Source organism: Xiphophorus couchianus, chromosome 6 (genome assembly GCF_001444195.1).
Source record: "Xiphophorus couchianus chromosome 6, X_couchianus-1.0, whole genome shotgun sequence".
Classification (NCBI taxonomy): Eukaryota; Metazoa; Chordata; class Actinopteri; order Cyprinodontiformes; family Poeciliidae; genus Xiphophorus; species Xiphophorus couchianus.
In genome coordinates, this window is record NC_040233.1 from 21,731,424 (window position 1) to 21,755,648 (window position 24,225).

Consider the following 24,225-nt stretch of genomic DNA (forward strand, 5'->3'; position numbering starts at 1 on the left):
TTATCTGAGGAATCTATGAAAGCTTGAATGAGGCAAAAGTGGGTTAAATGAGGCATCAGCAGTGCCACAATGATCAGCATATTTTATGTTATGCTGATTGTGCAACTCTAGGTTCTAATGTAGCAATAAAAGATTGTCAGTGAGACCAGCTGATGAAAACTCACAGGGACATGGTATGTTTCCTGCTCAGTCCTCACTATTAACACACATTGGACGAGTAGCTCTGAAGTCCAAGACAACTCTGAACTTGCGCCATTAGTTAGCTGTGGTGGAATGCCTCTGCTGTGGTTTTTTTATAATTACAAAATGCTGGTGGTATTTTCTGACTCTGATATATTTCACCCTGAGAATTTCATAACTGTAGAACTATGAAAATAATGTGCGATGAGGGAGTGCTTCTCTCCCTTTTTCCCCAAGACCATTTTAACTTTTAGTATGTATTTATTTAGTATTAATGTGTTAATTTTGATTATGCAGTAATAGTTTGCAGAGCAAAAAGCAAAAGCCACATCTCAACGTCATTGATGGGAGACAGAAAAAAAGGTTGAAACGGAGCTCATCTTTGTGTTTATTAGATATAACTGTTTTGTGTAAGAGCTTTAACTACAAGTGAAGGACTGATTGGATAAAAGCTTTATGCAGCCTGCTCAAGAGTAATATGCTCCATGATGTGTGTTGTTGTACTTTGTCTTTTTGACTAATGTCAGAACTAAGCATTATCATCATTGGTGAATTAACAACAACTATCAGGAAGCATACATCAATGCTTTTTTGTGCTTATCAAGATCTCAGAATCCAACTATGAACTAATAATTGTGGTTCTGCTGTGAAGCATATATAATGATGCTGTGTTTGATGTCTGAGCTAATACCAGAATGTAACGTGGTGTAGACTGTTGCCACACACAGCAGTTGGTTTCCATGGAGACGAAATGCAGACTGATGGATAGATAATGCTGAAAAAAATCAGTCAATCACACTTATTTGTATAGCAAATTTCAACAGCAAGGCGGTTCAAAGTGCTTTACATAACAAAACCACAAAATTACAAATTTAGAAAGAAAACACCATACAGTCAACATTTGAACAAACATTACATTTTGATGAGTGCATCACCATAGTCATACAAATCAAAATGTTGATCAATGTTTAATTCATTATGGTTCAAAAGCAACTCTAAACAGGTAGGTTTATACTCTTGATTTAAAATGTTTCAGCGATTTTTCAGTTCTCTGGAAGTTTGTTCCGGATTTGTGGAAACAAAGGCTTTCGTTGCCTTCTTAGATAAAGTAACCCCAGATATTATACATAAGAACTAATTTCACAAGTTGGAGTATTGATATAGGTCTCAAATTAATATGGTTTTGTTACACTAATTACATTTATGACTGTTATTTTTCTCCTTTTTACATTATTGAGGTTTATTTATTTATTTATTGAATTGTTACAAAGTCAAAAGAATTTTAGTTTTTCCACAAGGTAAACACACTTGACAATTAGCTAAATTGCTAAATACTAGGTAAATTTCTATCTTCAATGTTCAATGCTTAGCTAGTCTTGCCCAAGTAAATAAAAAGGGGATAACACCTAATAAAGTCTGACAATAACTCTTAGCAGTTTGGCGTAGCTGTGCATCCACAGTTCTGTGTCTGATTTCTGATCTTTATTAAGCTTTGATTTTTTTTGTTGACCTATCTTTACAAGTTCATAGTAACCATTACTAAAATGATATTGTAGACACTTACCTTAATCCTGAGATTTTTCAAAAGGATTCCAAGATTTCCAGATGCCACAGGTCCCATTACACATTAAAAGGATTTAACAGAGAAACCTTGCACTTTTCATTAAGCCTTCCTGTTTATTGCAGAAAGGTCACTGTCTGTTTAAAAGTAACTACTTGGATGAAACCCTAAAATGCCTCCACAGCAAACATGTTTTTTTAAAAATAGCTTGTTACTCCTATTTTGTTTTCTTCAACTTAATTTTAAGCACATTGATGGTGAAAGAGGGAAAGTTTAAATATTGCCTCACTAACAGATTCCATAGCAGTTACCACAACCTGTCTGCTATTAGATATAGAACATTTGCTGACCTGAATTTGATCACATTTTGAGTTTAACACATTTGTAGTCATCAGTCAGGGCTAGTCAGGTTTAAAATTGGTTGCAGATTCCTGTCACCAATTTAAATCACAAAACATATCCTTTAAATGATCAACTTTGTACACATGCTGAAAAACTGAGATGAAATTGTATTGATGATTTAGGAAAATATGGTTGGCACAAACCTAATTTTTTATTGAAAGAGAGATGCCAAAAATTCAAGTATGTGGGCTTTAAATCATCTCAAAAATATTTAAGGCTATAAAGGAAAACAGGTCCTCAACAGATTTTTCTCAGGAATATAAAACTTTTCGTACTTAGTTTAAACACCTTTTGAATTCAGTTAATTTTCATCTGAATTCAAGCTGACTGTGTTACTTCTGTCAATCGTTCTCAATAGTGAGCTGTAACAAAAGCATACAAATCCCTAGGAAGGGCTTTAGATTAGTTTAGATTAGTTTAAACAAATAAATCAGATAGCTTCATTTTTGTAGCCATCCTGAGGCTTTAGCAAACAAACTCTTTAGCCTTGAGCCAAAAGAACGCAAAGTTCCTATGCCCCTTACTCTTAATTGTCTCTTGATTTACAGGCTGCCATTAATGCTACTGTATTCCCTCCTTCTTTTTCTTCCTTTTGCAGGGGATGCTTTTAGAAGGACCCCAAGGAGCCCCTGGCCCAGCAGTGAGTATCACATTCTCCCACACTCCTGTCTGCCGTTCACAGATGGAGAACAGCTAAAGAGGGAAAAATGTTTTTATGGAAAGAACGTCAGCACGGATTGTCAGCGGAGCTTGAGTTGAGACAAACTGTCAAAATGTGTATTTGTGCATGGAAGCGTGTATGTCTGTGACTCTGTGCATGTTGGGGAAAGACGAGGGGTGGAGGGGTTCGAGGTGAGGTGGGGGGCTTACTTTTTTTGAGGTTTATTTCTTTCAAAATGATGGCTTTGCCTCTGTCTCTGTTGGCCTCTGCATGTGGCGCTATGGTGGGCTGACTGTGTTGGAAATGCTGGTTAGCAGTGGTTTTGGGGTAATATGCTAAATGTATTCACATTTGCTTTCAGGGTGTTCCTGGTAACCCAGGATTGCAAGGACCCATAGGTACTCCAGGAGATCCTGGTGAGAGGGTGAGTGAGTTCTGGACTCCATTTTACAGTTTATTGCAGCTGAGTCAGAGACACTTTTTTTCTCTCTTTATGATAGTGTAAAGGAAATGTCTATGTTTTAAAATTACATTAAAAGTCATTAGAAGCAAGCAGTCCAGTTTCCAAATTAGTTTTGATGGAGAGTGGAAATATTTGAAACCAAATCTTTAGTCATTTGTGGACTTCAAGAGTGCCTTTCCATTCTTCTGAAAGGCTCTAGAAGCTTTAATCACAAATGTGCTTTTGTCTGAAAGGATGTTCAGTTTTTGGCCCAGATGAGACACTTTTGATGTCGTCTCCGGTAGAGGATTGGATTAACACGAGTAATGTAGCACCTGTAACCAATGTCCTGCTGCAGTCCAAGTGTTGTGAATGTACCCTGATGCCTTGAAGGGGCTTCGGAGTACAATCCCCAGAGGTGGTTACCTGTGTTGCATAGGAATCTTTTTCTGCCTCACTTTTTCCTTCCACTAAGCTTTCCTTGAAAAAATTTTCGATGGGTCACTGTGTGAACAGCCAGGTTCTTTAGTAATAGCATTTTGTGGTTTACTGCACTTGTGAAGGGTGTCAATGACTGCCTGCTCAACAACTGTCAAGACTGCAGTCTTCAGGCAGTAACATTTTTGTGTTGTAAGTACTTTTTCATTTTACTTAAAATTGTAATGTGCAAGCTGAAATATGTTTCAGCTTTTTTTAATGAAATTCCTGAATTAAATTAACTGCTGCTCTGTGAAGAAATTTCTGATAAACCACAACAATGACTTGGAAAAAATACAGCATTTTGGTATGCAATCAGTTTATGGAACGTTTGAAAAAATCAGCTGTGTTGCTGATCAGTGGGATTGCTAAAGAAGTTTTCTTTGAAATATGCAGAATCCCTGAAATTACTTTTTTTTTTCATCCATCCATCCATTTTCTGTGCACCTGTGTCCCTAATGGGGTCGGTAGGGTTGCTGGTGCCTATCTCCAGCTACGTTCCAGGCGGGAGGCGGGGTACACCCTGGACAGGTCGCCAGTCTGTCGCAGGGCAACACAAAGACAGACAGGACAAACAACCATTCACACACAAACACACACCTAGGGAGAATTTAGATAGACCAATTAACCTAACAGTCATGTTTTTGGACTGTGGGAGGAAGCCGGAGTACCCGGAGAGAACCCACGCATGCACAGGGAGAACATGCAAACTCCATGCAGAAAGACCCCGGCCGGGAATCGAACCCAGGACCTTCTTGCTGCAAGGCAACAGTGCTACCAACTGCGCCACTGTGCAGCCCTTTTTTTTTTTCATCTCTATTTAAATCTAATCATATATTTGGTTTACTTGATGGTACAAAGCATGATCTTGCTTGCCCCAAAACTGCCAGTTAAAAACTATTTTCTTTCTAACAGGAAACTTGTGGAACAAATAGGCCATTTGCTAGTTTATTCAACAGCTTTCACTAGTACACAAGTTTTATTGTTTCACTGAGTCAGGGTGATAAAAAAGTCCTTTTTGTTCATCCAGTAAGTCTGTCCTCCCTCTTCTATTTCCTCTCATGGGACGAAATCACTGCGGCTGACAGGGACATTAGAGTTGAGTGGTTTCTATACTCTCTGCGGTTTTCCTTTACGCAGTTTCTGCATGCCGCCTTCGCTCCCCAAAGCACTCAGAAACCCCATCCCTTCCAGCCGTCATTAACGCTAGATGCCGCTATGCTCATGATCACAACTGTGGATGGGGAAAATTCACAGACACTGGGAAAAAAGCGAATGGAAACACATGGCATCAATCAGAGCCAAGATGAGATTGCAGCACAAGAGAGACTGCTAAGTAGATTGTTGTTTCTCTCAAAGTATTAAGCCCTGCCTTAAGCCTTTAATTAGTTTCTGATGTTTGTGTACGTCTTTATTCAAACCCTTGATGTTGTAATTCAATATAAAAGTACATTTTTTGCAGCAGTTTTTAATTTTTAATTTTTTTATTTTTATCTTTTGCTGTTTCCTTTATAAATATCTAAACTTCTGTATTGATACCCATATCATTAGTTACAGACATTCTGGGAGTGCCTCAAGTAGCTAACCTCAGACAATGTGTTACTTTTAAAATAATGTGGCAACCACTGACTTTATATGAAAGACAGATGCAACATGCTGATGTCACCCCTTAGTTTGAAGAGGAGGGTTTTGAAACCCTAAACTCAGTGTTTGGGTCCTATCTTCGCGCTCTGGAGTTCTCGCATCCAAAAGTGATGAATGGCGCTAACTGAACCATTCTGGGATGTGGCGTAAATGTACAGGATGAAATCAGCTGTCACTGAAGAGAATGAGACATTTGTTTCATTTTGCATCAAGCTATAAAGAGATTGTTGTCAGAGCTCTAAACATTTTGTTTCTGTGGGAATAGACTCACTTTTGGAGCCAGTGTCGAGTGATCATACAATACGGTTGTGTGTTGCTGCCAGCATAATCCCACCATTGTTACCAAGTTTTTACATTTTAAGATTTATAGCCGACTTATTAACCCAGTTGTCTCATGCAGGCAACATTCTTTCTTTAGATGATTAAAAATGTATTCTTTTTCAACTAAATACTAAACAGAGCAACAAAATTAACTTCCCATTAAGGCCAATATATGCATCGTCCACCAAAAACTTCAGGCTTATTGTTATTGAAAATAGCAACAATAATGTTGATTTTGATGTTTTTCATCATCCCAATGTCGTTACTGATATCCCTGAGCTTTCTGCTCTTGGTAGCTAAGAACTTTAGCAGATGTGGGTCCTCAGGACAGCAAAAGTCCTTCCAACGGGATAAATAAATTACTGGAACACAGAGTTTGAAATCATGATATCGGAAAAAGATAGCCTACTAAATATTACATACAATCACTCCTTTACCAATGCAGTGTTACAGAAGCGGGTGTTGCAATGGCAAATATAATTTGACATATTGCAGAAAGATCTGGTAAGTATGGACCAAAATAAAGCAAAAAGTGGTATAAACAAGGTGAACCTGATAAAGTTACTGGAGGGGACATTGGGACGAGTTAAAGTCAACTGGCCTAACGAATAATTACCATGCACTGCTCAGTTGCGTTGTACTACCCACACAGATGTTAACTTTAAACAGACTTTTAATATCGCTCTCTTTTGTATTGCCATGAATATGATTTCATGCTTCCATGATATTGTGTACTGTTTGAGATGTTCTGTCTTTGACTTTTTAGAAATATCGGATTTTCTCTCATTTTCACTGCTCAGGGTCCTCCTGGCCGTCCTGGTATTCCAGGTTCAGATGGTGTCCCTGGCCCTCCAGGTACCGTTCTGATGCTACCAGTAAGTCCTGCTGCTTTCTATGTACTTTTTAGTTGTCTTTTTTCCCCTCACATATTGCGTGAGTCTAATTGTAGTCAATAACCCATGAACTCACCTCAGTGGGTAAATTTACCACACTGCAGAAACAGTAGGCCAGCGATGGCAGCCTATTTTCTTTAGGTAACAAATCATTGGCCTTGTAAATGTCAGCCAATTCAATGGAGTGGAACCAGTGACTGAGGTTTTGAAATGCTCAGCCAATGACACATATTTATGAGAGTTGGTGTTTGTGCTTGAAAGGTGTGGGGTTAACAGGTTTAATAGACTACCTCCTATGGGGGTCACTATAAGATCTGCCACTCTGTAAAAGCAAAGACAAGTCCATTTATTTTTAATGTTGTTTTCCTTTTACTTTTTGTGGCCTACAGTTCCGTGCGGGTGGTGAGGCACATAAGGGACCTGTGATAACAGCCCAAGAAGCTCAGGCGCAGGCCATCCTGTCTCAGGCTAGAGTAAGTATCAATGGAAATATTTCATTCTGAAACTCTTTGTGATTTAACTTTCAAATAATATTCACCACATTTATGTGTTTCTTTACTTTAAATACTAAAATACTCATGTCAGCATGTATGTAAAGGAGGAGTGCATTGTAGAAGTCCCAATCAGGATACAAACAAAGCTTTGGACCCAGGTCAAGCTGAGAAGTGGCCAAAGCCGCAGCACATACTTATACCCACTCAGTGGTTCTGACAACTGTAGCACTGATGAAAACAGGTTGAACTTGGGTGCTTTCATCTGTGTGTGATATATTGTCATGCACATGGAAATTGTTAAGCCCCACACAACCACTGAATAGTTAAAGCTTTAGAAGTATGCTGAGCTCAATGGCTCCCACAAGTGGAGTTTATTCATGGTTAGAAGGCATTTGTCACCTTTCAGTACTCAACTTGTCATGCCAACAATTCGGTTTGGCATGGGTAAATAGAAAATGTAATGCTTTTCCATACTTCTGTATTTGTTTATTCTTTCTGACCTCTCCAGGCAGTGTATAATTGTTCATTCTTTCCAGGTGTTCAGTTATGTACAAATTAGGACATGAATAGGTTTCTTTCTTTTATGTCATTGTGTCATCACACTACAAATAAATGTCAAACAACATTTCTGGCTGTCGCACATTGTGGTCAGCTATGAGCGGAAGAAAATGCTGAAGTGGTAAACTGTGAACAAGACATGCTGCTCTCAGAGAGGCTGAAATGAATATTTCTGTGGTTGTATTGAACTATTATAAGATGGCTTATGATGTTGCAAAGCCCTACAAATAGCTTTGTTTTTTTTTTATTTTAGACTTTTATTCTATTTTAAATTGTGGGTAGTTATAAGAATGATCTTACATGGTTAAGCAAAACAGCAGTTTTGCAAATTCACCTTTAACAAGAACTGTTTACAAGCTCAATTCACTGGTTAAAACTAGTAATTTATGTTCATTTGCATTGTTTTTTTTTTGTTTTTTTGTTAAAAAAAATCTAAAATGTGTGTTTTGGGATTTCATGCAATCATTTGTAACCTGGCTTTTGGCAGTTTTATTTACACTTGGTTAATTGTCTTAGTTCAATTATTACATTTTATATTTTATACATATTCATAGACATTTCATTAATTGGGAGATTCAGAGTATCTTACATGATATTAAATTTTTCAAATGTAAAAATCAAAGTCATCACAAATTATCATTGGAATAAAAAATAAAATAAACATCTTTTAGTTATTGTTATACGAGTCATCTCTAAACAAGTGGCCGTTTATCCTTATTATCAGGTTATCAGGTCTTTCAGCATATATAGACGATGCGTATGTATCTATACATATGTGTGTTCTTAAATAGTAAGTAATGGGCTATACTTTATTTTGATTTGTCCTTAGCTAACAATGAGAGGCCCCCCAGGGCCGGTGGGATTGGCAGGAAGATCTGGACTTTTGGTGAGTATCTTCATACATTGACCTGTTGCCATTACTGAGTTCTCCATGTGATAAAAATACAGTGATTTAGATATATTTGAAGATCAAGTTATTTCACTATGTAATCGTGAATAAAAGGCTACAGAGAATTTAGTTTTCTGCGTAAAGACGTTCCAATCTAAATTTTGTGGCCAATTTTTGTTATCCAGTTTTTAGAAAGGCATAAGATAAAAAATATTATAAAAACATTATTCAGCATATGTTTTCCTTGCCTTAATGTTGTAATTTGGGCCTACACATTTTATATTGCTAGTATCGGTGGCATCTTGCTGCTGTGTGAGAGAGCAGCAGTGTGAAATGTTTACTATAAGCTTAAAGCAAAGGCAAGAGAATGATAGAGTTGACATTTTAAAATGTGTTTAACATCCCGGGTTTCTAATGTGTCATGACAGAAAGAGCTTGAAATCTCCTTTGAACCTTCCTGTTAGCTGATGGATGGCTCTTTTTCTTTGCAAATTAAGACACATTCTTGTGAAATACAGTATGTTTTTCTTGTGACAACTGATATTTCACAGTATTGCTTGAAAGAATATGACCATTTCTATATTATGAATATGAATATTGTCGACCACATATTCAGTTTGGTCATATCGTTCTCAGACAGCACAAGGATGTTACTGGAGTCCTTCAATTCTTCTGCACTAGAGAGTTTGTGCACATGGAAATATGACTCAGGTATACAGCTATCATCTGTTTAAATTACTTTCTTTCTGCTTCTACATAGGGACCCCCTGGGGCTGCTGGACTCAAAGGTGACAGCGGTGACTCTGGACCACAGGTGAGAGGCCTAGCTTTTTGTTGGTTTTCACAGTAATACCTTTGAATTATAGATAACATCTACGTTGCTCCTGTTTGTCTGTTTCGAAAAACAAATAATAATAGTGTACATTTACATAATCTGTACAGGGACCAAGAGGTCTTCAGGGTCCAACTGGTGCACCAGGGAAGGCAGGAAAAAGGGTAAGAGTGATTTAAACGTAAAACTAATTGAGCGGTTCATCTTCTCTAATGTAACACTGCAATGGTGATGTACTGTACATACACATAATTTGGGAAGGTACAATTGATGGTATTATGGCTTTGAAAGCACTTCATAACATTGAGTCAAACTAAGTCCCACTTATGGATGTATTTTAAGAAACCACTTTATAAGCCCTGTTTTCTTTATGTGATATCATGAAAAAAAGGATCAAGCATGATATTACATATCACTTACAAAGGAAAAGGTTATGTGTCCCAGAATCTAATCTGTTTTGTTGCAAAATGTGTAAAATCAAACCCAGGACAAAAACAAAATACTTTGTAATGATACTGGCTGAAAATCTTTACAGTTATTATCTATGGTGATCTGAGTCCCATGCAGATATATGCTAAAAGGCTACTCAGAGATGAAGAAGCTATTTCTCCAAGAGCAACAGAAAAAAATACCAGATTACATTTTACAAATACACTTAATTTTTAGAGACTTGTACTATGGTTTCCCTAATGACTGTTGGATACATTGGATGGATGAATGTTATGTGGTTTGATGAAATTACATTTAATGTGTTTAGCCATAATGACCACTATTACATTTTGAGGAAAAAGGGGAAGCTTGTAAACCTGACAACATTATGTAGAAATATGGATGTTGCAGCTGAAAACATAAGTCAAGAAGTTAAAACGTAGGCACAAATGAAACTTCCACCTGGACAAAGGGCCTTGCACAGCACCAAATGAGCTGTGAAGTAGCTTCAGGACAACAAAAACAATGTTTTGGAGTGACCATCATAAAGCCATGATCCTAGCCTCATAGTATCTTTGTGAGGAGATATATAAAAGCAAGGTAACCCATAAATCTTTACTTAGTTACACCAGTTATGTCTGAAGGAATGGGACAAATTCCCAGCAAAGGATGCTTGTGGAAGGACACGCAAAGTATTTGTACCCAGCTCATACAATTTAAATGGCAATTTTGATTGACCTGAAATTTGAAAATTTTCTTTTTTCTATTCAGTATGTGTAAATAACTTTTTTTTTACTATAAGTGCAGTTTAATATATTTGCCGGATTTAAAATCTGTGCCTACATAGAAAGGAAACTTGTTCCAAACTTTTCCTGTTTGAAAAAAAAAATCATCTGCGTTCAATGACTGCACCTGTGTGTTTACTTAACTATAAACTGGTAAACTGAAATGATGTGTGTGTGTCTTCCAGGGTCGGAATGGCGCTGACGGTGCACGAGGAATGCCAGGAGAGGCAGGCGCCAAGGTAACGTGCAATTTTCCTAAAGAAAAACATTAAATTATAATTTTTTCAGTGTTAATTTTAAACAAATTCACATCCTGTTAATTACTGGTACACTTACCATCTTGAGATGTCTTTTATTTACTTTAGGGTGACAGAGGTTTTGATGGCCTCCCCGGTCTTCCTGGAGAGAAAGGACACAGGGTAAGCTTGAAGGAGTAAAACTTAGTGTTATTTAAAATCACCAATGTTCAAGACTTATGTGTTGCATGAAAAAGCTGATTGGGGTCTAGATGCCATCTGATTTATCAGCACAGTGTGATGTGAATGTTCAGCTCATGTATACCATTAGGCCATTTGACCTACTTTGAGAGGTGGGGACAGCTTCAGATCCACCTAAGCAGTGTTTAACCAGTAGAGGAGGCGAATGATGAATGTTGAGTTTAGAGAAACCAAACGGAGACACAAAGATCACAGACGGTTATTTTTAGATGGGATTTTAAACCTCGTCCTATACCAGATAATTACAGAGGTAGGCTGGTCCTTATAGAGCTCTATGAATAGTGAAAACCATATATTGCGGGGCCATGCCCATTGTGGTGACCATGCCAACTTTAGATTAAAGGCGGTTTTTGCTTGTTTTCGTTGTATTTTTTACACCCTCAATTTTCCACATTTCTGACCAACGTCATATTTTTGCTTTAAACTACAATCTTTTTTCTCAACTGCACAAATTGAGCATGTAGACTCTCTTTTGACTGCAGCATTTGTCATCTTTGTTGATGTTGTCCCTACGTGATCTATTCCAGGGAGAACACGGCCCCAGTGGTCCTCCAGGATCTCCAGGAGATGACGGGCCAAGAGTGAGTTTTTCATCTGTCTTGTATCACTTTCAAATACCCATAAAATTGCTAAAAAGTCCAAAATATGTCTGCTTAATCCCAGGGCGAAGACGGCCATGTTGGACAGAGAGGAGTGGCTGGAGAGAGTGTAAGTATAATTCTAGTTAGAGGGTCATTGAGCTTAAAGTACAACACCTTGGAAAAATATTAATTTTCCTTGAACTACGTCACATTTTATTATGCAAATTTTTTATCTTCCAAATCATAATCTTAAAAGTGTGGGACACCTCTGTATTCACCCCGCATGAGTCAATATTTTGTAGAACTATATTTTCTGCGATTACTGCTCCAAGTCTTTTAAAGTTTGTCTCTTCCATCTTTGCATACATAGCAGCTCAGACTTCTGCAAATTCTTTTCAAATCTAGTCACAATTATCGAATATATTTAGGTCTGGACTTTAACTGGGCCATTCTAACACATGAAATATTATTTAATCTAAATCATTCCTTTGTAGCGCTTACTGTATGTTTTGTGTTGTCCCTTTGAAAGTTGAATCTTCACCCCAGTCTCACTTTTGCAACAGTGGTCAGATTTTCTTCCAGGACTGCCTTGTATTTTGCTCCATCCATCTTTCCATCAACCAGCTGTCCTACTCCTGGATAATGTGCAGTCTTAGCTTTCCCCTGATGTATTGCTTTGGATTTGTGTAACAAAGTTCTTTTAGGGTGTCATGTGATCAGAGCATCTTCTTCCCCAACATGGCTTGTAGCAGAGACTTGGGGCCTTATTTTTGCCACTTTTTCAATCATTGATTTCTGATCGTCTGTAAGGGCATCAGGTTCAAAGGGGCTGAATAAGTGAAAACCCTGCATCCATAAATTCCTAATCAGTTCAGATCAAAGGGTGAACGTCACCTTCTCATCCCTTTCAGTTTTTTGTTTTTTTTTAAATTCATGGCTTTGCCAACCTTCTTTACTCTGGAGACCACTGCCTTTTGTGTGCAGGGACCATTGCCTTTCTAATCTCAACCTTGTTATAAACAGTTTCTGCATAAGAGATCAAAAAGTAGGACTGGAATTTCTTTTTTCTTTTTATGTCCGTGTGAAAGTAAATGGTCCGTGAAAGGTAGCAGGAGAAATTTGCTCCCTCTTGTACCCAAATTAGCAGTATCCTTTTAGAGAAACGGTTGCACCATATTTCATCACGCACTAGTAGGAAGGTAAAAGAGTAGAGTATTTTAGCTGACATTAAATGAATGTCTTTATGTTTTACAAGGAGAAACAACTTTCATATTAGCTTTCCATCGGCAGTGCTCATCTATGACCACATGGGGGTTTGTGTTTCACATAGAGCAACATTTAAATTCAGTGCCAGGCAGTTTTAGTTTATTCTATAGTACCTTGACATTTTTTTAAAATGTTGCATTTAATAAGTTGTGTTGAGGTGGTTTTGTTAGTTTGTTTGTTTTTTAAACATTGTTTCTTTCTTTTTATAAACAGGGCCCCAGAGGTTTGCTTGGCCCCAGAGGGTCCCCAGGTCCTCCAGGACAACCTGTAAATATGATTTGTTTGTGCTCTGAACTGAGTCATACCATGCTTCATGATTTACTTCTTTCTTAACAACAATTTTCATCAACCAATTCTGTTCACTTTAGGGTCTTTCTGGACTGGATGGTCAAGCTGGTCCCAAAGGAAACATGGTGAGAAGTATTTGTGTTGTGTTTCTTTAAAAGGGAAGGTAAAAGTCAGACTTTTCTGCAGGTCCACCTACTTTGTGTGAGGCGTACTTTTTTGAAGGACTGTGAACTTTAACTCCAGTGCAACAATGCAAGGGAGGAGGCCATGACTCAGCTGTTGGTGAAAGCAGAACCTATTTCATTTACTTTCTAACTGTAACTGTTTGAGGGTAAACAAAAAGTCTGTTCTGTGGCTTAGCTTACCTACATCACTTTTTTACTGGGATTTTCACAGAATATAAAATTGCAAATTCTACATTTTAAAGATTTAAATTACCAGCTCGGCAATGGTAATGTTATCAAACAATTTTACCAACACCTTTTTTTCCCAAATGAAAACTGAATAAAAACTTATTCAACTAAAAATAATGAATGCTTACTTATTGCAAAAATAGCTAAAAAATATTTTCTATTATTGTATAAACCTTATATCATATTTTTATATACACTTTATGAATTGCATAACCTTATTTTACTTACTGTCTAACATTAAGTATAAACAGCAACATCAAAAACCTCATCAGAGTTTGCATTTGGACTTGAGGACAAAGATCTAAATTTTGACTTCTGGTCAGAAGAATAGAATAGAATAGAGTATACTTTAATGATGTCAAAGGGGAAATTGCTTAAAACTACCCTAAAACTTCTATGTTTGCTTGAATCTTCCAAGACCTTCCAACACCATCACTAAATGTAAAGTACTGTGGTGGCAGCATTATTTTATATTTTTCTCCATCAGTTTATATTTTGGTTGGGTAAATTTACCATAGGTTTAGTTGACTTACATGTACTTAGTATTTGTCACTTAAACTAAAATGGAACAATGTGTGCTTCAGTCATATCACTAAGACCGGAGTTTTGACTTCAAATTATTGACTTCAGATTCAGCTTGATAAAAGACTTGGAACTCGAGCTTGTACTTATATTTTGACACCAGCAACTAAAGACTTCATCCTGAGCTAAGCATTCTGACTTGAAAACATTTAATATCTTACTCTGTTATTTTAATTGCAGACTCCAGTTAAAATGTCAGCTTTTTATGAAAAAACATTAAACCAAAGTAAGTAATTTCTGAACTTTTCCTACCTTAGTTATGACATGAAGTCAGTAACTCAGTTGAAAAATACAGAAAGCTTAAAAGATAAAATAAATATTGTAGATGTATGAGGATTGACACCCTTAAACTAATGCTTTATTAAATCACCTTTTGATTTTATTGCAGCATTCAGTCATTTTTGGATTGTACTATACTAGGCCCTTTTTTTTTTTTTTTTTAACAAAAGCACTCCAAATCTGTCAGATAGTGTGGAAATTTTCTGTGCACAGCCCACTCCGGATGACCTCATTTTTTCCCCTCCATTTCAGGTATGGTATCCAGCTGGGACATTCCAAATCTTTTTGGATCTTTTGGAAAGGCCATTCTCATGTTGATTACAATGTGTGCTTTAGGTTATTGTCATCCTCAGAGATTATATTCCTATTCATATTTTGCTTTCTAGCAGAAGTCTGGATGTTTTACAAATTAAAATTCAAAGTGAAGCACTGCACTCCAGACTAGTTCATGCTGGACAACACAAAATTGACCTTTTTTTTTTTTTAAAGTAGTTTATCATGGCCAGATCTAAAGAAATTCAAGAACAGATGAGACACAATCATTTACATCAGTCAGGAAGAACAAAATTTGAGATAGTTGATTATCCTTAAGGCTTTTGGTAAAAATACTCTGTGGACTGACAAGGCAACAGAAATGATGTTATGGAAGGTATGTGTCCTTAGCAAAGCATTTCAGAATAAAACACATATACTGATTGGTGGTGGCAGTGTCATGGTCTGGGACTGCTATCTTAATCAGGACCTGGACAGCTTTCTTTAACTGATGGAAGTGGGAATTTTGCTGCAATCCTAAAAGCAAATTGCAGTTTGCCGTCAGTTTACTACTTTAAGCTCAGTAGCTCCATATTTGTGCTGTAGGACAATGATCTGAAGCACATCTGCAAAGTTCATCTTTTTGCTGGTGTGCTCACTTTGGCATAATCTTAACAGGCTTTTCATGTTTGATCAACCTCCAATTTGGTTGAGTTTGACTTCTTCAAAGAGTGGGTCAAAACGGGGCATGACCCTTGACCAATCATGTAGAGGACTCAGTGCCAGTAACAAAAATACTTAATGGCAGTTGTTGCCTACAAGGGTGGCACAACCAGTTATTATGCTTAGGAAGCATTTCACATAGAAACAAGTTGCTTTTTGTTTGATGTATTTAAAGCATTTAAATACATTTCAACACAAAAAGGCAAAAACCGAAGGACTCTTTAAGGGGACAAATACTTTTTTATGGTACTGCCTTTACCTACTGTGTATTCTTAGTGACTTTAACTGTCTTTGAAGTTTTCCTTTGCACGTTTTTCAGCTCTACCAGCTGGAATAAACGTGTTCATTGCGGTTCTTTTATAAAAGTTTGAATCCAACACTGTTTCATGCTTGAGAAAGGAAATTTACAATTTTTGTCTGTGTTTGCCCTCTGATAATGAATCCCTACTAAACCAAATACCAACACTAATGTCAGAACAAGATATCTTGCTTACCCCATGAGGAGTTATACTTCTTAATTCATCCTTTCTTTATTTTGGCTGCTGCTGAAATGTTCGGCGTTCTCCACGTTAAATAAACTGAACTGTTTAATTTTATTCTGTGAAGGGTCCGCAAGGAGAGCCAGGTCCTCCTGGGCAACAAGGCCTGCCTGGTCCTCATGTAAGTGTTTAGTTATTTACATTAATCCTGTTCGATCACTTTCTCCTTCTTTTTATGTATATGTTCTCATTTATTCTCTTCCTCCTTGCTCTGCTGCCTTTTCTCTTCATTCTATTTCCAGTTTGCCATATTGACAGTGCAATAGGGAGCAGTATAATCTTGAATGATCCCCCACATTTCTGGTTTTTAAATCAAAAACTCTTTGCACATTTTTTCTCGATGCACTCCCCCAGCCCAGCTACTATCCCTCTGTGAATGAAATCACACTTGAGAAAAGAGTAAATCTTTGTTTCAGTCCTGGTAAAAGCAGCAACAACACTTGGATCCAACAGAAATTGTTCACATATTAGACACCTAATTCCATTTTTGAGTCAGATTTGATGTGAAACAGGGCCTTTTAGTGTTTTCGCCAGTGCAGAATGACCTCTGCCAGGTATAATTTTCAGTCCTTCTGACGATCACAAAGTGAATAGAACAGCGTCATTACTTTGGAAAGTATTAGTGGGAACCTGCGGGATGGAATGCAGGTTGAATGCATAACTTATTCACAGCCAGAGACGCATTAATGCTTTCCAGCAAAAGCACAGGACCTCTGGAAAGTTTCTCTTTGTAAATAGCTGTTTCAACTCTTTGTTTATGGGCTGGAATATGAAGTTTTAAAAACAAAATGTTTAAAACAGTAAAATGATGAGTAACTGTATCCCAGCCAATGATATTTATACTATAACTTTCTGAATCATAACTGGACTCATTCCTCTTGCTTCTTATAACATATTTCTTTTCTTTGTCTACAAGGGTCTCATTGGTCCTCAAGGTCCAATTGGGCCTCCGGGTGAAAAAGTAAGTACAGTGGGAACTCAAGTTCCTCCTTAGACCTTCTCTACAATGCTGATAAGTGTATGTTTCATAAGTAGTTGAGCAGATTTGTGGCTGAGCTGTAAGCCCTTACCTTGCTCCTCTAAGGGCAGGCACACTCACAAGATCACACATTTTATAGACATGAGAGCTTAGTTTGGCTGACAGAGAGAATTTTGTTTGCGGTTTTGAAAACGTATTTCAATATGTTAAACGTATTTGTCTGACTGACTGCGTCCGTATTTATTACTCGGTCTTTGTAGGGGCCTCAAGGGAAGCAAGGTCTGGCTGGACTTGGCGGTACTGATGGCCCTCCTGTAAGCCATGAATTTTAGTCCCTTTTTAATATTTCACTTATTGACGTAAATTATTTATAGGCACATAACTAGTAGGTACATGTTCTTCTGTAGGGTCACCCTGGAAAAGAAGGACCTCCTGGAGAGAAAGGATCCACGGTAAGTTGGAATATATTTTGGTAATCTATATTTTTCAATAAAGTACCTAATTTGTTCAAAATTTGTTTTGTGTGATATACACAGTGGCAATTTAAAGAAAATTATTAACACAATCTTCACAAAGCATTATCAAAGCACTTTATCACACTAGTTTTTGGACATGGTGAGTATAATTTGAATGTATTCCAACAATAGTGCAAGAACAGGTGCATCTCAATTACATTATGCCTTATTTCTGAAATTCAGATTACAAATCTAAACTAACTTCACGGCACATAGAGTGATATATTTCAACCATCTATTTCTACTAATTTTGATCATTATGACATGCAGCCGAGGGAAATTCAAAGTTTAGTTTGTCAGAACATTAGACTATTACATAAGAGCAACATAAAGTGTGGGCAGACTAAACATCTTTTATTTTGGAAAATATTTGTTTGATTTCAGTTCCTTCATGATGCCAATACTTATACTCGTATGCAAGGCACTTAACTCCAAGTTGCCTGCCGATCTGAGTATTGATTGGGTGAATGTGGCTCTGGTGTAAAGCACTTTGAGTGGTCAGTGTAGCTATAAAAGTGTCATATTTCATTTGCAAAGCCAATACAGAAACGTCAGCCTACTGAAAGGTGGTCTTCTGCTTGTTTGCATTGTCTCCTTTTGGCAAGAATCCATAGATCCTCTAGGGTTTAGGTCATGCCAGTTTGTTGGCCAATCAAGCTCAGTGATAGAGCAATCATTTAAGTCAACCTTTGTATTTCAACAGTGTAGGCAGGATCAGCATCTCCTTTAAGCTTATGAGCAGAAGAACGTTTAAAGTGTTGGTACTTTTTAACCACAATTTTTCCTTCTTCTCAACTTTCAGTTAATATGCTTCAACATGGCATGTAACCTGTCAGATTCTTTAGCAATGAAGTTAGAGTTATTGTCCACTGTCCACTGGACAACAGTCTTAATATGCAGGCCATAACTTAGCAAGTAAACATGTTATTTAAGCTTTATTTTTACCACGATGAAATAAACTGAGATTAAACAGCTCTTTTTCTGGCCCAGGCCAAGAGGCAGCAACAAATACAACACAAAAAATACAGTTAAAAGAAAAAGTCAAGCTATAAAAAACAGGTGCATGTCAAAGAATCGGCCTCAAGAACTTTATTTTTATTGTCCTTATGTAATACTTCAGTTTCCTGAGATACTTGATTTAGGAGTTTTATTAGCTGTAAGCCAAAGTCTTTAAACCTGATTGAAATAAACACTTGAAATACTATATATAACAAATCAGTATGAGTTTGACCTTTTGAATTCTGAATAAATATTAAATATAGTTAAAATAACTTTTCATTGACATTTTAAGGTATTAAAATTTACCTATTCTACCTATGATCTACCTTGCATATGTGCAAAAACTCACCAAAAGGAGCAAGAATGCAATGGAATACTGAACATTTAGTGTTTGTTTTTAAACTGCAGGGTTTTCCTGGTCCAATAGGCTCTATCGGCTATCCTGGTCCCCGTGGTGTAAAAGTAAGTGAAAAAAAATTGTTGTAGATCATTTTTACCCTGTTTGTGAACATTACTCTGACTGTATTCTCCCACATCCTTCAGGGCGCTGAGGGAGTTCGAGGCGTCAGAGGAGACAAAGGAGAAAAGGTAAACTCCTCTCTAACCTCCTCAACAAGGCTGACAAATGTCAGTCCTCTGCAAATGCCCGCCTCAGAATTGCAGTTCTTCCTCAAATGGGGCTTCCTTTTATTCTGGCAAGAGAAAAACCTCTTAAAGGCCTATTGGACTAGTGCTCAGGTCCTCATAACATTGAGCTGTAATGGAGTGTGAATCACCTGGCTGGAATATTATTGATATGTGATTTCAGTGATTTACTATATTTAGTTATTACCACTGAGTACTTATTAACAGCAAACTATTGCGGTATCCAAGCAGCATAACTATTAAAAACAAAGTGAGTACATACTGTATAAACATCCTGTAATTTGATGTCAATCTGAGTTGATTATAGTTTCAAAACAAATGTTATTTTATTTAATTTTATTATCAAAAGGAAACAACTTTGAAATGGAAAAATAATACATTTAAAAGTGCAATTCTTAACTTACACCACCAGATGTCAGCAGAGCTAAATAGACAGCAGAAGACAAGCTAGCAATAAATCTGAGCTCTCATCAGATCTTCTCATAAATGACCAGTAGATGTCACTGTTCATCTGTTTTGAAGAAGATGTAATCCTCTCACGCCTGTATTTCAGTTTTACTTTCATTGACAGAATTCCTTTCTCTTAAAAACAGACTTATTTATTAAATGGGTTTGTTTAATAATGTTTTGCTGCGACAGATGTTGGTATAAGTAATTGGCCCTGCCTTGGCTCTAATAACACTGTTTTACAATAACTCTTTCACCACCAGGGAGAGGATGGATTCCCTGGCTTCAAAGGGGACATGGGCATCAAGGGGGACAAGGTGGGTCATCAGTTCTAAAGAGAAGGCCAGTCTTTACAGCTGCAGACATATGAAGCATAGAAACAAAACAAAAAACATGTGACATATAAAACTGTTGTCATTACTACGTCTTTATTCAGGGTGAGGGTGGTGTACATGGACCCAGAGGAGAAGATGGCCCTGAAGGGCCAAAGGGCAAATCAGGACCAGGTGGAGAGGCTGGACCCATGGGTTTAGCAGGAGAGAAGGTAAATAGTAAGGGCTTTCGAAGGCTGCAAATTTATCCCTGAAGAGGTAAATATGCTTAAATTAAGTAAACTTTAAATATTAATTAACGATTTTTCAAAACATAATTTGCCGTATTCTTTAGCTATATGATCCAGTCATGCAGTCTTTTATTAAAGTTCTATGGTTTTGAACAGTGTTGTGCCAGGTTACCATTATCAAGTTCTAGTTCTCAGTTCCTCTTGTTGTGTTGAAATTATATTTTCAATTATTCTGAACTAAGTTCATACTCCCAAAATCAACTAATCTGATTTCATTAGTCAAATTGTTTATGGATTAATAGCAAATAGATTTTTTGTAAAATTTTATCAGCTGATGTTTTTAAACAGAAGCAATGTTGTTTTAAGAGTAAAAGCATGCTCATATTTTAACTATGGCCACCGTTTGAAAAATTGTCCTAATGGGCAGATTTTCTATTAAACATTCACCTCTATTTTGGCTTTTGATTAAAATATTAGAAGTTATACCAGGGAGAGTTGCAGTACTTGCAAGCTCATCATGTAAAAAAAACAGCATATTTATATGGTGCTAATACATCTTTTCAGTTCTTTGATCTTTCTATGCTTTTCCTGTTATTGCAATAATTACCATGGGTGAAGCTGTATGTACTTTTTATTTATTTGTCTTCAGGGAAAACTTGGAGTCCCTGGATTGCCTGGGTACCCTGGAAGGCAAGGCCCAAAGGTGGGTAATGGGAACAATATCAAATCTCTTGGATAAGTGAGGGAGACACGATAGTCATAAAACTAAGTCATGTAATTGGAGATAATTTATTTACCAAGATATTTGGTTTAATTATCAAAGTTCACTTTCTGTAGTTTATTAAAACTGTACAATCACAGTACACACTGCAGCCTCTGAGTGGGATTTGAAGCAGTTTCTTCCAGGTGGATCTGCAAGTTACACAGAAACAAATGTTGGCACACGAACTCAAGGTCTTTATATACACAGTTAGCTACAAATATCTGAGACCATGAGCACGTCTAGTTGAATGAAAAAAGTTACACAAGTAATTGTTGGAAATATAATTCCTTGAAGTCGCAGTGGTTTAAAATCTGTGCACCCCTGAAGATAATTAGCCAATTAGGTTACAAAAGTATTAAGATAACCTTTTCTTTCCTACTCAACACCTACCCTCCTCTCACACGCCTTTCTAAAACCTGCTGACTAAATGCTCTGTCCCACAAACCTAAGCAGACACCTACTGCACACCCTCCATGACTCTTACAGGAAATCCTAACTGGCATGGTCATCTGCTTTAGTCATCAGCTGTCCCTCTTCTTAGACCTAAGCCATTATCTAAAAATCTGGCTCTGCTTGCACTCTAGCCCTGGCCATATTGCTACTGCTCCACTATCTGGATGTGCTGCTGCAGCTGCTTCCTCTTTGCTGCCGTAAGCACTGACATCTTGGCACTGATAGAACCTTCTCTCACAACATCGAGATCGGCAAATCTCCAGCTCTGCCTGAAAGTCAGCAAAACCTGAGCTGGGTATATACAAGAAATTATATTTCTAATCAGTTATCCAACAATTAGCAACAAAATTTTTTTGGGGAGGGTCAGTGGGGGCGTGGGGGATGCGGTTATGTAGTGGTGTTAAGCCATATGAATTGTATTATTATTAATAGAGCAATTAGTCTCATAATGCCAAAGACTTTACTGTTACTCTTAAAATCAATATGAAGGATTAATTCTTGACCATTAAGTAGTGCAACATCTGCTCATAAAAATCTACATGGTGATACCAATTTTTTAAACAATTGCAAGCTGTCTGCAAAGTTTCCAAATGGTTGGTTATGATCAAACTGTCCGAGAGCCAGTAGCTGCTCCCTGCATGTGGTCATGGATAAAGAGTACCGGTTTGTCTCTTTTGCCTTGATTTGAATATAAAAAAGGTAATTTCCATCATATAAAAATGTTTGACATACTCTCTTACTTCAAAAAATCTGTTCAGCTGTTTGTAACTGGGATTCTTTTATAGACAAATTTCTTTCAATTAAACTTTGTAAACTGAGGAAAGTTATTCGGGGGGGAGGAAAAAACCCCTCCACATTTACATCATAAAGTACCGTCTCTGTTATGAAATGTCACATTGTCCTCATGAGTAGCTTCAGGGTCACAGTCTTGGCTGGGCATCAGCCTTTATCTGCCCTCAATCAGCTCGCTCTGGAATTCCTCCACTGTCTGTGTTTTTGGCTGCTACAGCCCATCACTCTCTGCTAACAGCTTTTCCACATCGTTAATTGTTGATGCCATTTGCAAAAGCTTCAGCGGACTGTCTTATCTCCGTTTTGCAAGTCGTGCCCGTCCAGTAGCACTCCTCTTTTCAGTTTACTGTAACTGCAACTCTGTGGAAAACAAATTTCGCACAACAGATTTTTCTTTCCTCGCAACTCTGTCCTTGTAACTCAGTTGTTATGTCCTTGCCTATTCCGCACAGTATTATGCTTAATACGTATATGTACATGAAGGATAATGAGCACTGTGAATGCTGCCTGAATTTTTTTTTTGGGGGGGGAGGGGCCTCCAATCACACACATGACCTTGGTTTTCAGCCGACGCAAAGGCATATTTAGTCTAGATTGGTTGATCTTATTTATGCTGCCTAATTCAGCATAAAGTGAGGTTATATTCATGACCTGCTTGGTTCTCTCGTTATTAGGCAAACAGTAATTACTCACCAAGTATTTGTTTGACCGGCACCATTACCACTATCAGGGAGCACAGCCTCTAAAAAGCCCAGTCACTAAATTGCTGATAGTTATCAAAGTGGATCCACGGTTTTCCTTTACTTTGTCTCTATTTGCACCCACACTGTCTCTTTTTTCTCTTTACCTTATACCTCTCATTTATCCTAACAATCTAACCTGTGACTTTTTCTTTTTGTCACCTTTGAAAGAGCTTGATTTTTGGGGCAGTTGGTAGATCATGCTCACCATGTGCAGAAGCTATAGTCCTCAACATGGTTGTCTTGGTTTTGATTCCCAGTCTCAGGCCATTTGCTGCACGTTTCCCACTTTCTCCACCCTATTTACTACTACCAAAAAATCTCAAAAAGAAAGAGCTCTGTTCATTATGAAAAGACAAAGCAGAAACCTGTCTGGCTTTGCAGGCATCTTCTATGCCTCTGTTATAGCCTTCTTACAAACAATTATGGGGAATTCTTTGAACATGAACAGCTCAGTGAAATTTCTTATTTCTAAAATTCATCTTAATTTTTTCTTGTCTTAAATTTCAGGGCTCGAATGGCTTCAATGGATTCCCTGGAGCAAACGGTGAAAAAGGAGCAAGGGTAAGAATAAGAACTTATCAATAGCATTAAGCAAGTGAGAGCTGTCACTGGGTTTTACGTTCTCTGAATATGGAAACACAGAATCAATAACGATCTTACAGATATAAATAATGTACAGCTTCTTCTACCACTGATTAAAACTTTAAAATAACTATAGATGCTCCCTTTAGATCATAAAGCTTCCTGGATCCAAAAGTGTGTTCTGCTGTTTTTAGCTAATCCAAACGGTTTTCTGTGAGAATCAGGTCTGGAGACTGAGACGACTAAAGAAAAAAGTTGATTCTGGGTCTGGTTAGCCACTTTTTGTGTTGATTTAGAGTGATAACCCATATTTATTTTATTGAATGAGTCCACAAGATTCGTATTTATAATCTTGTGGTATTTCAAAGAGTCATGAAACCATGCACTCTGACCATGTTTCCAAGATCTTTGGGAAAAAAATCAGGCTCATGGCATCATAGGTCCTGCGCTACTAACTAGTGGGCTTGCAGCATTTTTCCCATATTCCTTCTTTGTTTTACATCAAAGACACTTTGAATGTTTGTTTCCACAAAGCTACAGTCCCAGTAGAATTTAGCATTCTCCACTTTTAAGAAAATAGAACAAAGGTTTCTTTCAGGTATGCCTCCCAAACAATTTCCGTGGAAAGAGATAATGTCCGATGGTTATTGTTGGAACTTTCTCTTTGCTGCACTTCTAATAGGTTTTTTAATAGGTTAAAAATAGCTTAAGAATTTTTCAAGCTGCTTGCCTTCCTGCTCATTGTGCATTAATTAAA

The 24,225-nt window shown here is 37.3% G+C and overlaps 1 protein-coding gene across 1 annotated transcript in view; it reads left to right on the plus strand.

The window, feature by feature from the left end:
• col11a1b (collagen, type XI, alpha 1b) overlaps positions 1-24,225 on the plus strand; it is a 97,274-nt gene that overhangs the window by 37,646 nt on the left and 35,403 nt on the right. Inside the window, exons 10-32 of the mRNA XM_028020881.1 lie at positions 2,742-2,783; positions 3,166-3,228; positions 6,489-6,563; positions 6,971-7,054; positions 8,463-8,519; positions 9,283-9,336; positions 9,465-9,518; positions 10,754-10,807; positions 10,934-10,987; positions 11,593-11,646; positions 11,729-11,773; positions 13,126-13,179; positions 13,281-13,325; positions 16,056-16,109; positions 16,905-16,949; positions 17,228-17,281; positions 17,375-17,419; positions 18,890-18,943; positions 19,025-19,069; positions 19,837-19,890; positions 20,010-20,117; positions 20,785-20,838; positions 23,394-23,447. Of these exons, the coding sequence (XP_027876682.1) occupies positions 2,742-2,783; positions 3,166-3,228; positions 6,489-6,563; positions 6,971-7,054; positions 8,463-8,519; positions 9,283-9,336; positions 9,465-9,518; positions 10,754-10,807; positions 10,934-10,987; positions 11,593-11,646; positions 11,729-11,773; positions 13,126-13,179; positions 13,281-13,325; positions 16,056-16,109; positions 16,905-16,949; positions 17,228-17,281; positions 17,375-17,419; positions 18,890-18,943; positions 19,025-19,069; positions 19,837-19,890; positions 20,010-20,117; positions 20,785-20,838; positions 23,394-23,447 (1,302 nt within the window). The remainder of the gene's footprint in view (positions 1-2,741; positions 2,784-3,165; positions 3,229-6,488; positions 6,564-6,970; positions 7,055-8,462; positions 8,520-9,282; positions 9,337-9,464; positions 9,519-10,753; positions 10,808-10,933; positions 10,988-11,592; positions 11,647-11,728; positions 11,774-13,125; positions 13,180-13,280; positions 13,326-16,055; positions 16,110-16,904; positions 16,950-17,227; positions 17,282-17,374; positions 17,420-18,889; positions 18,944-19,024; positions 19,070-19,836; positions 19,891-20,009; positions 20,118-20,784; positions 20,839-23,393; positions 23,448-24,225) is intronic.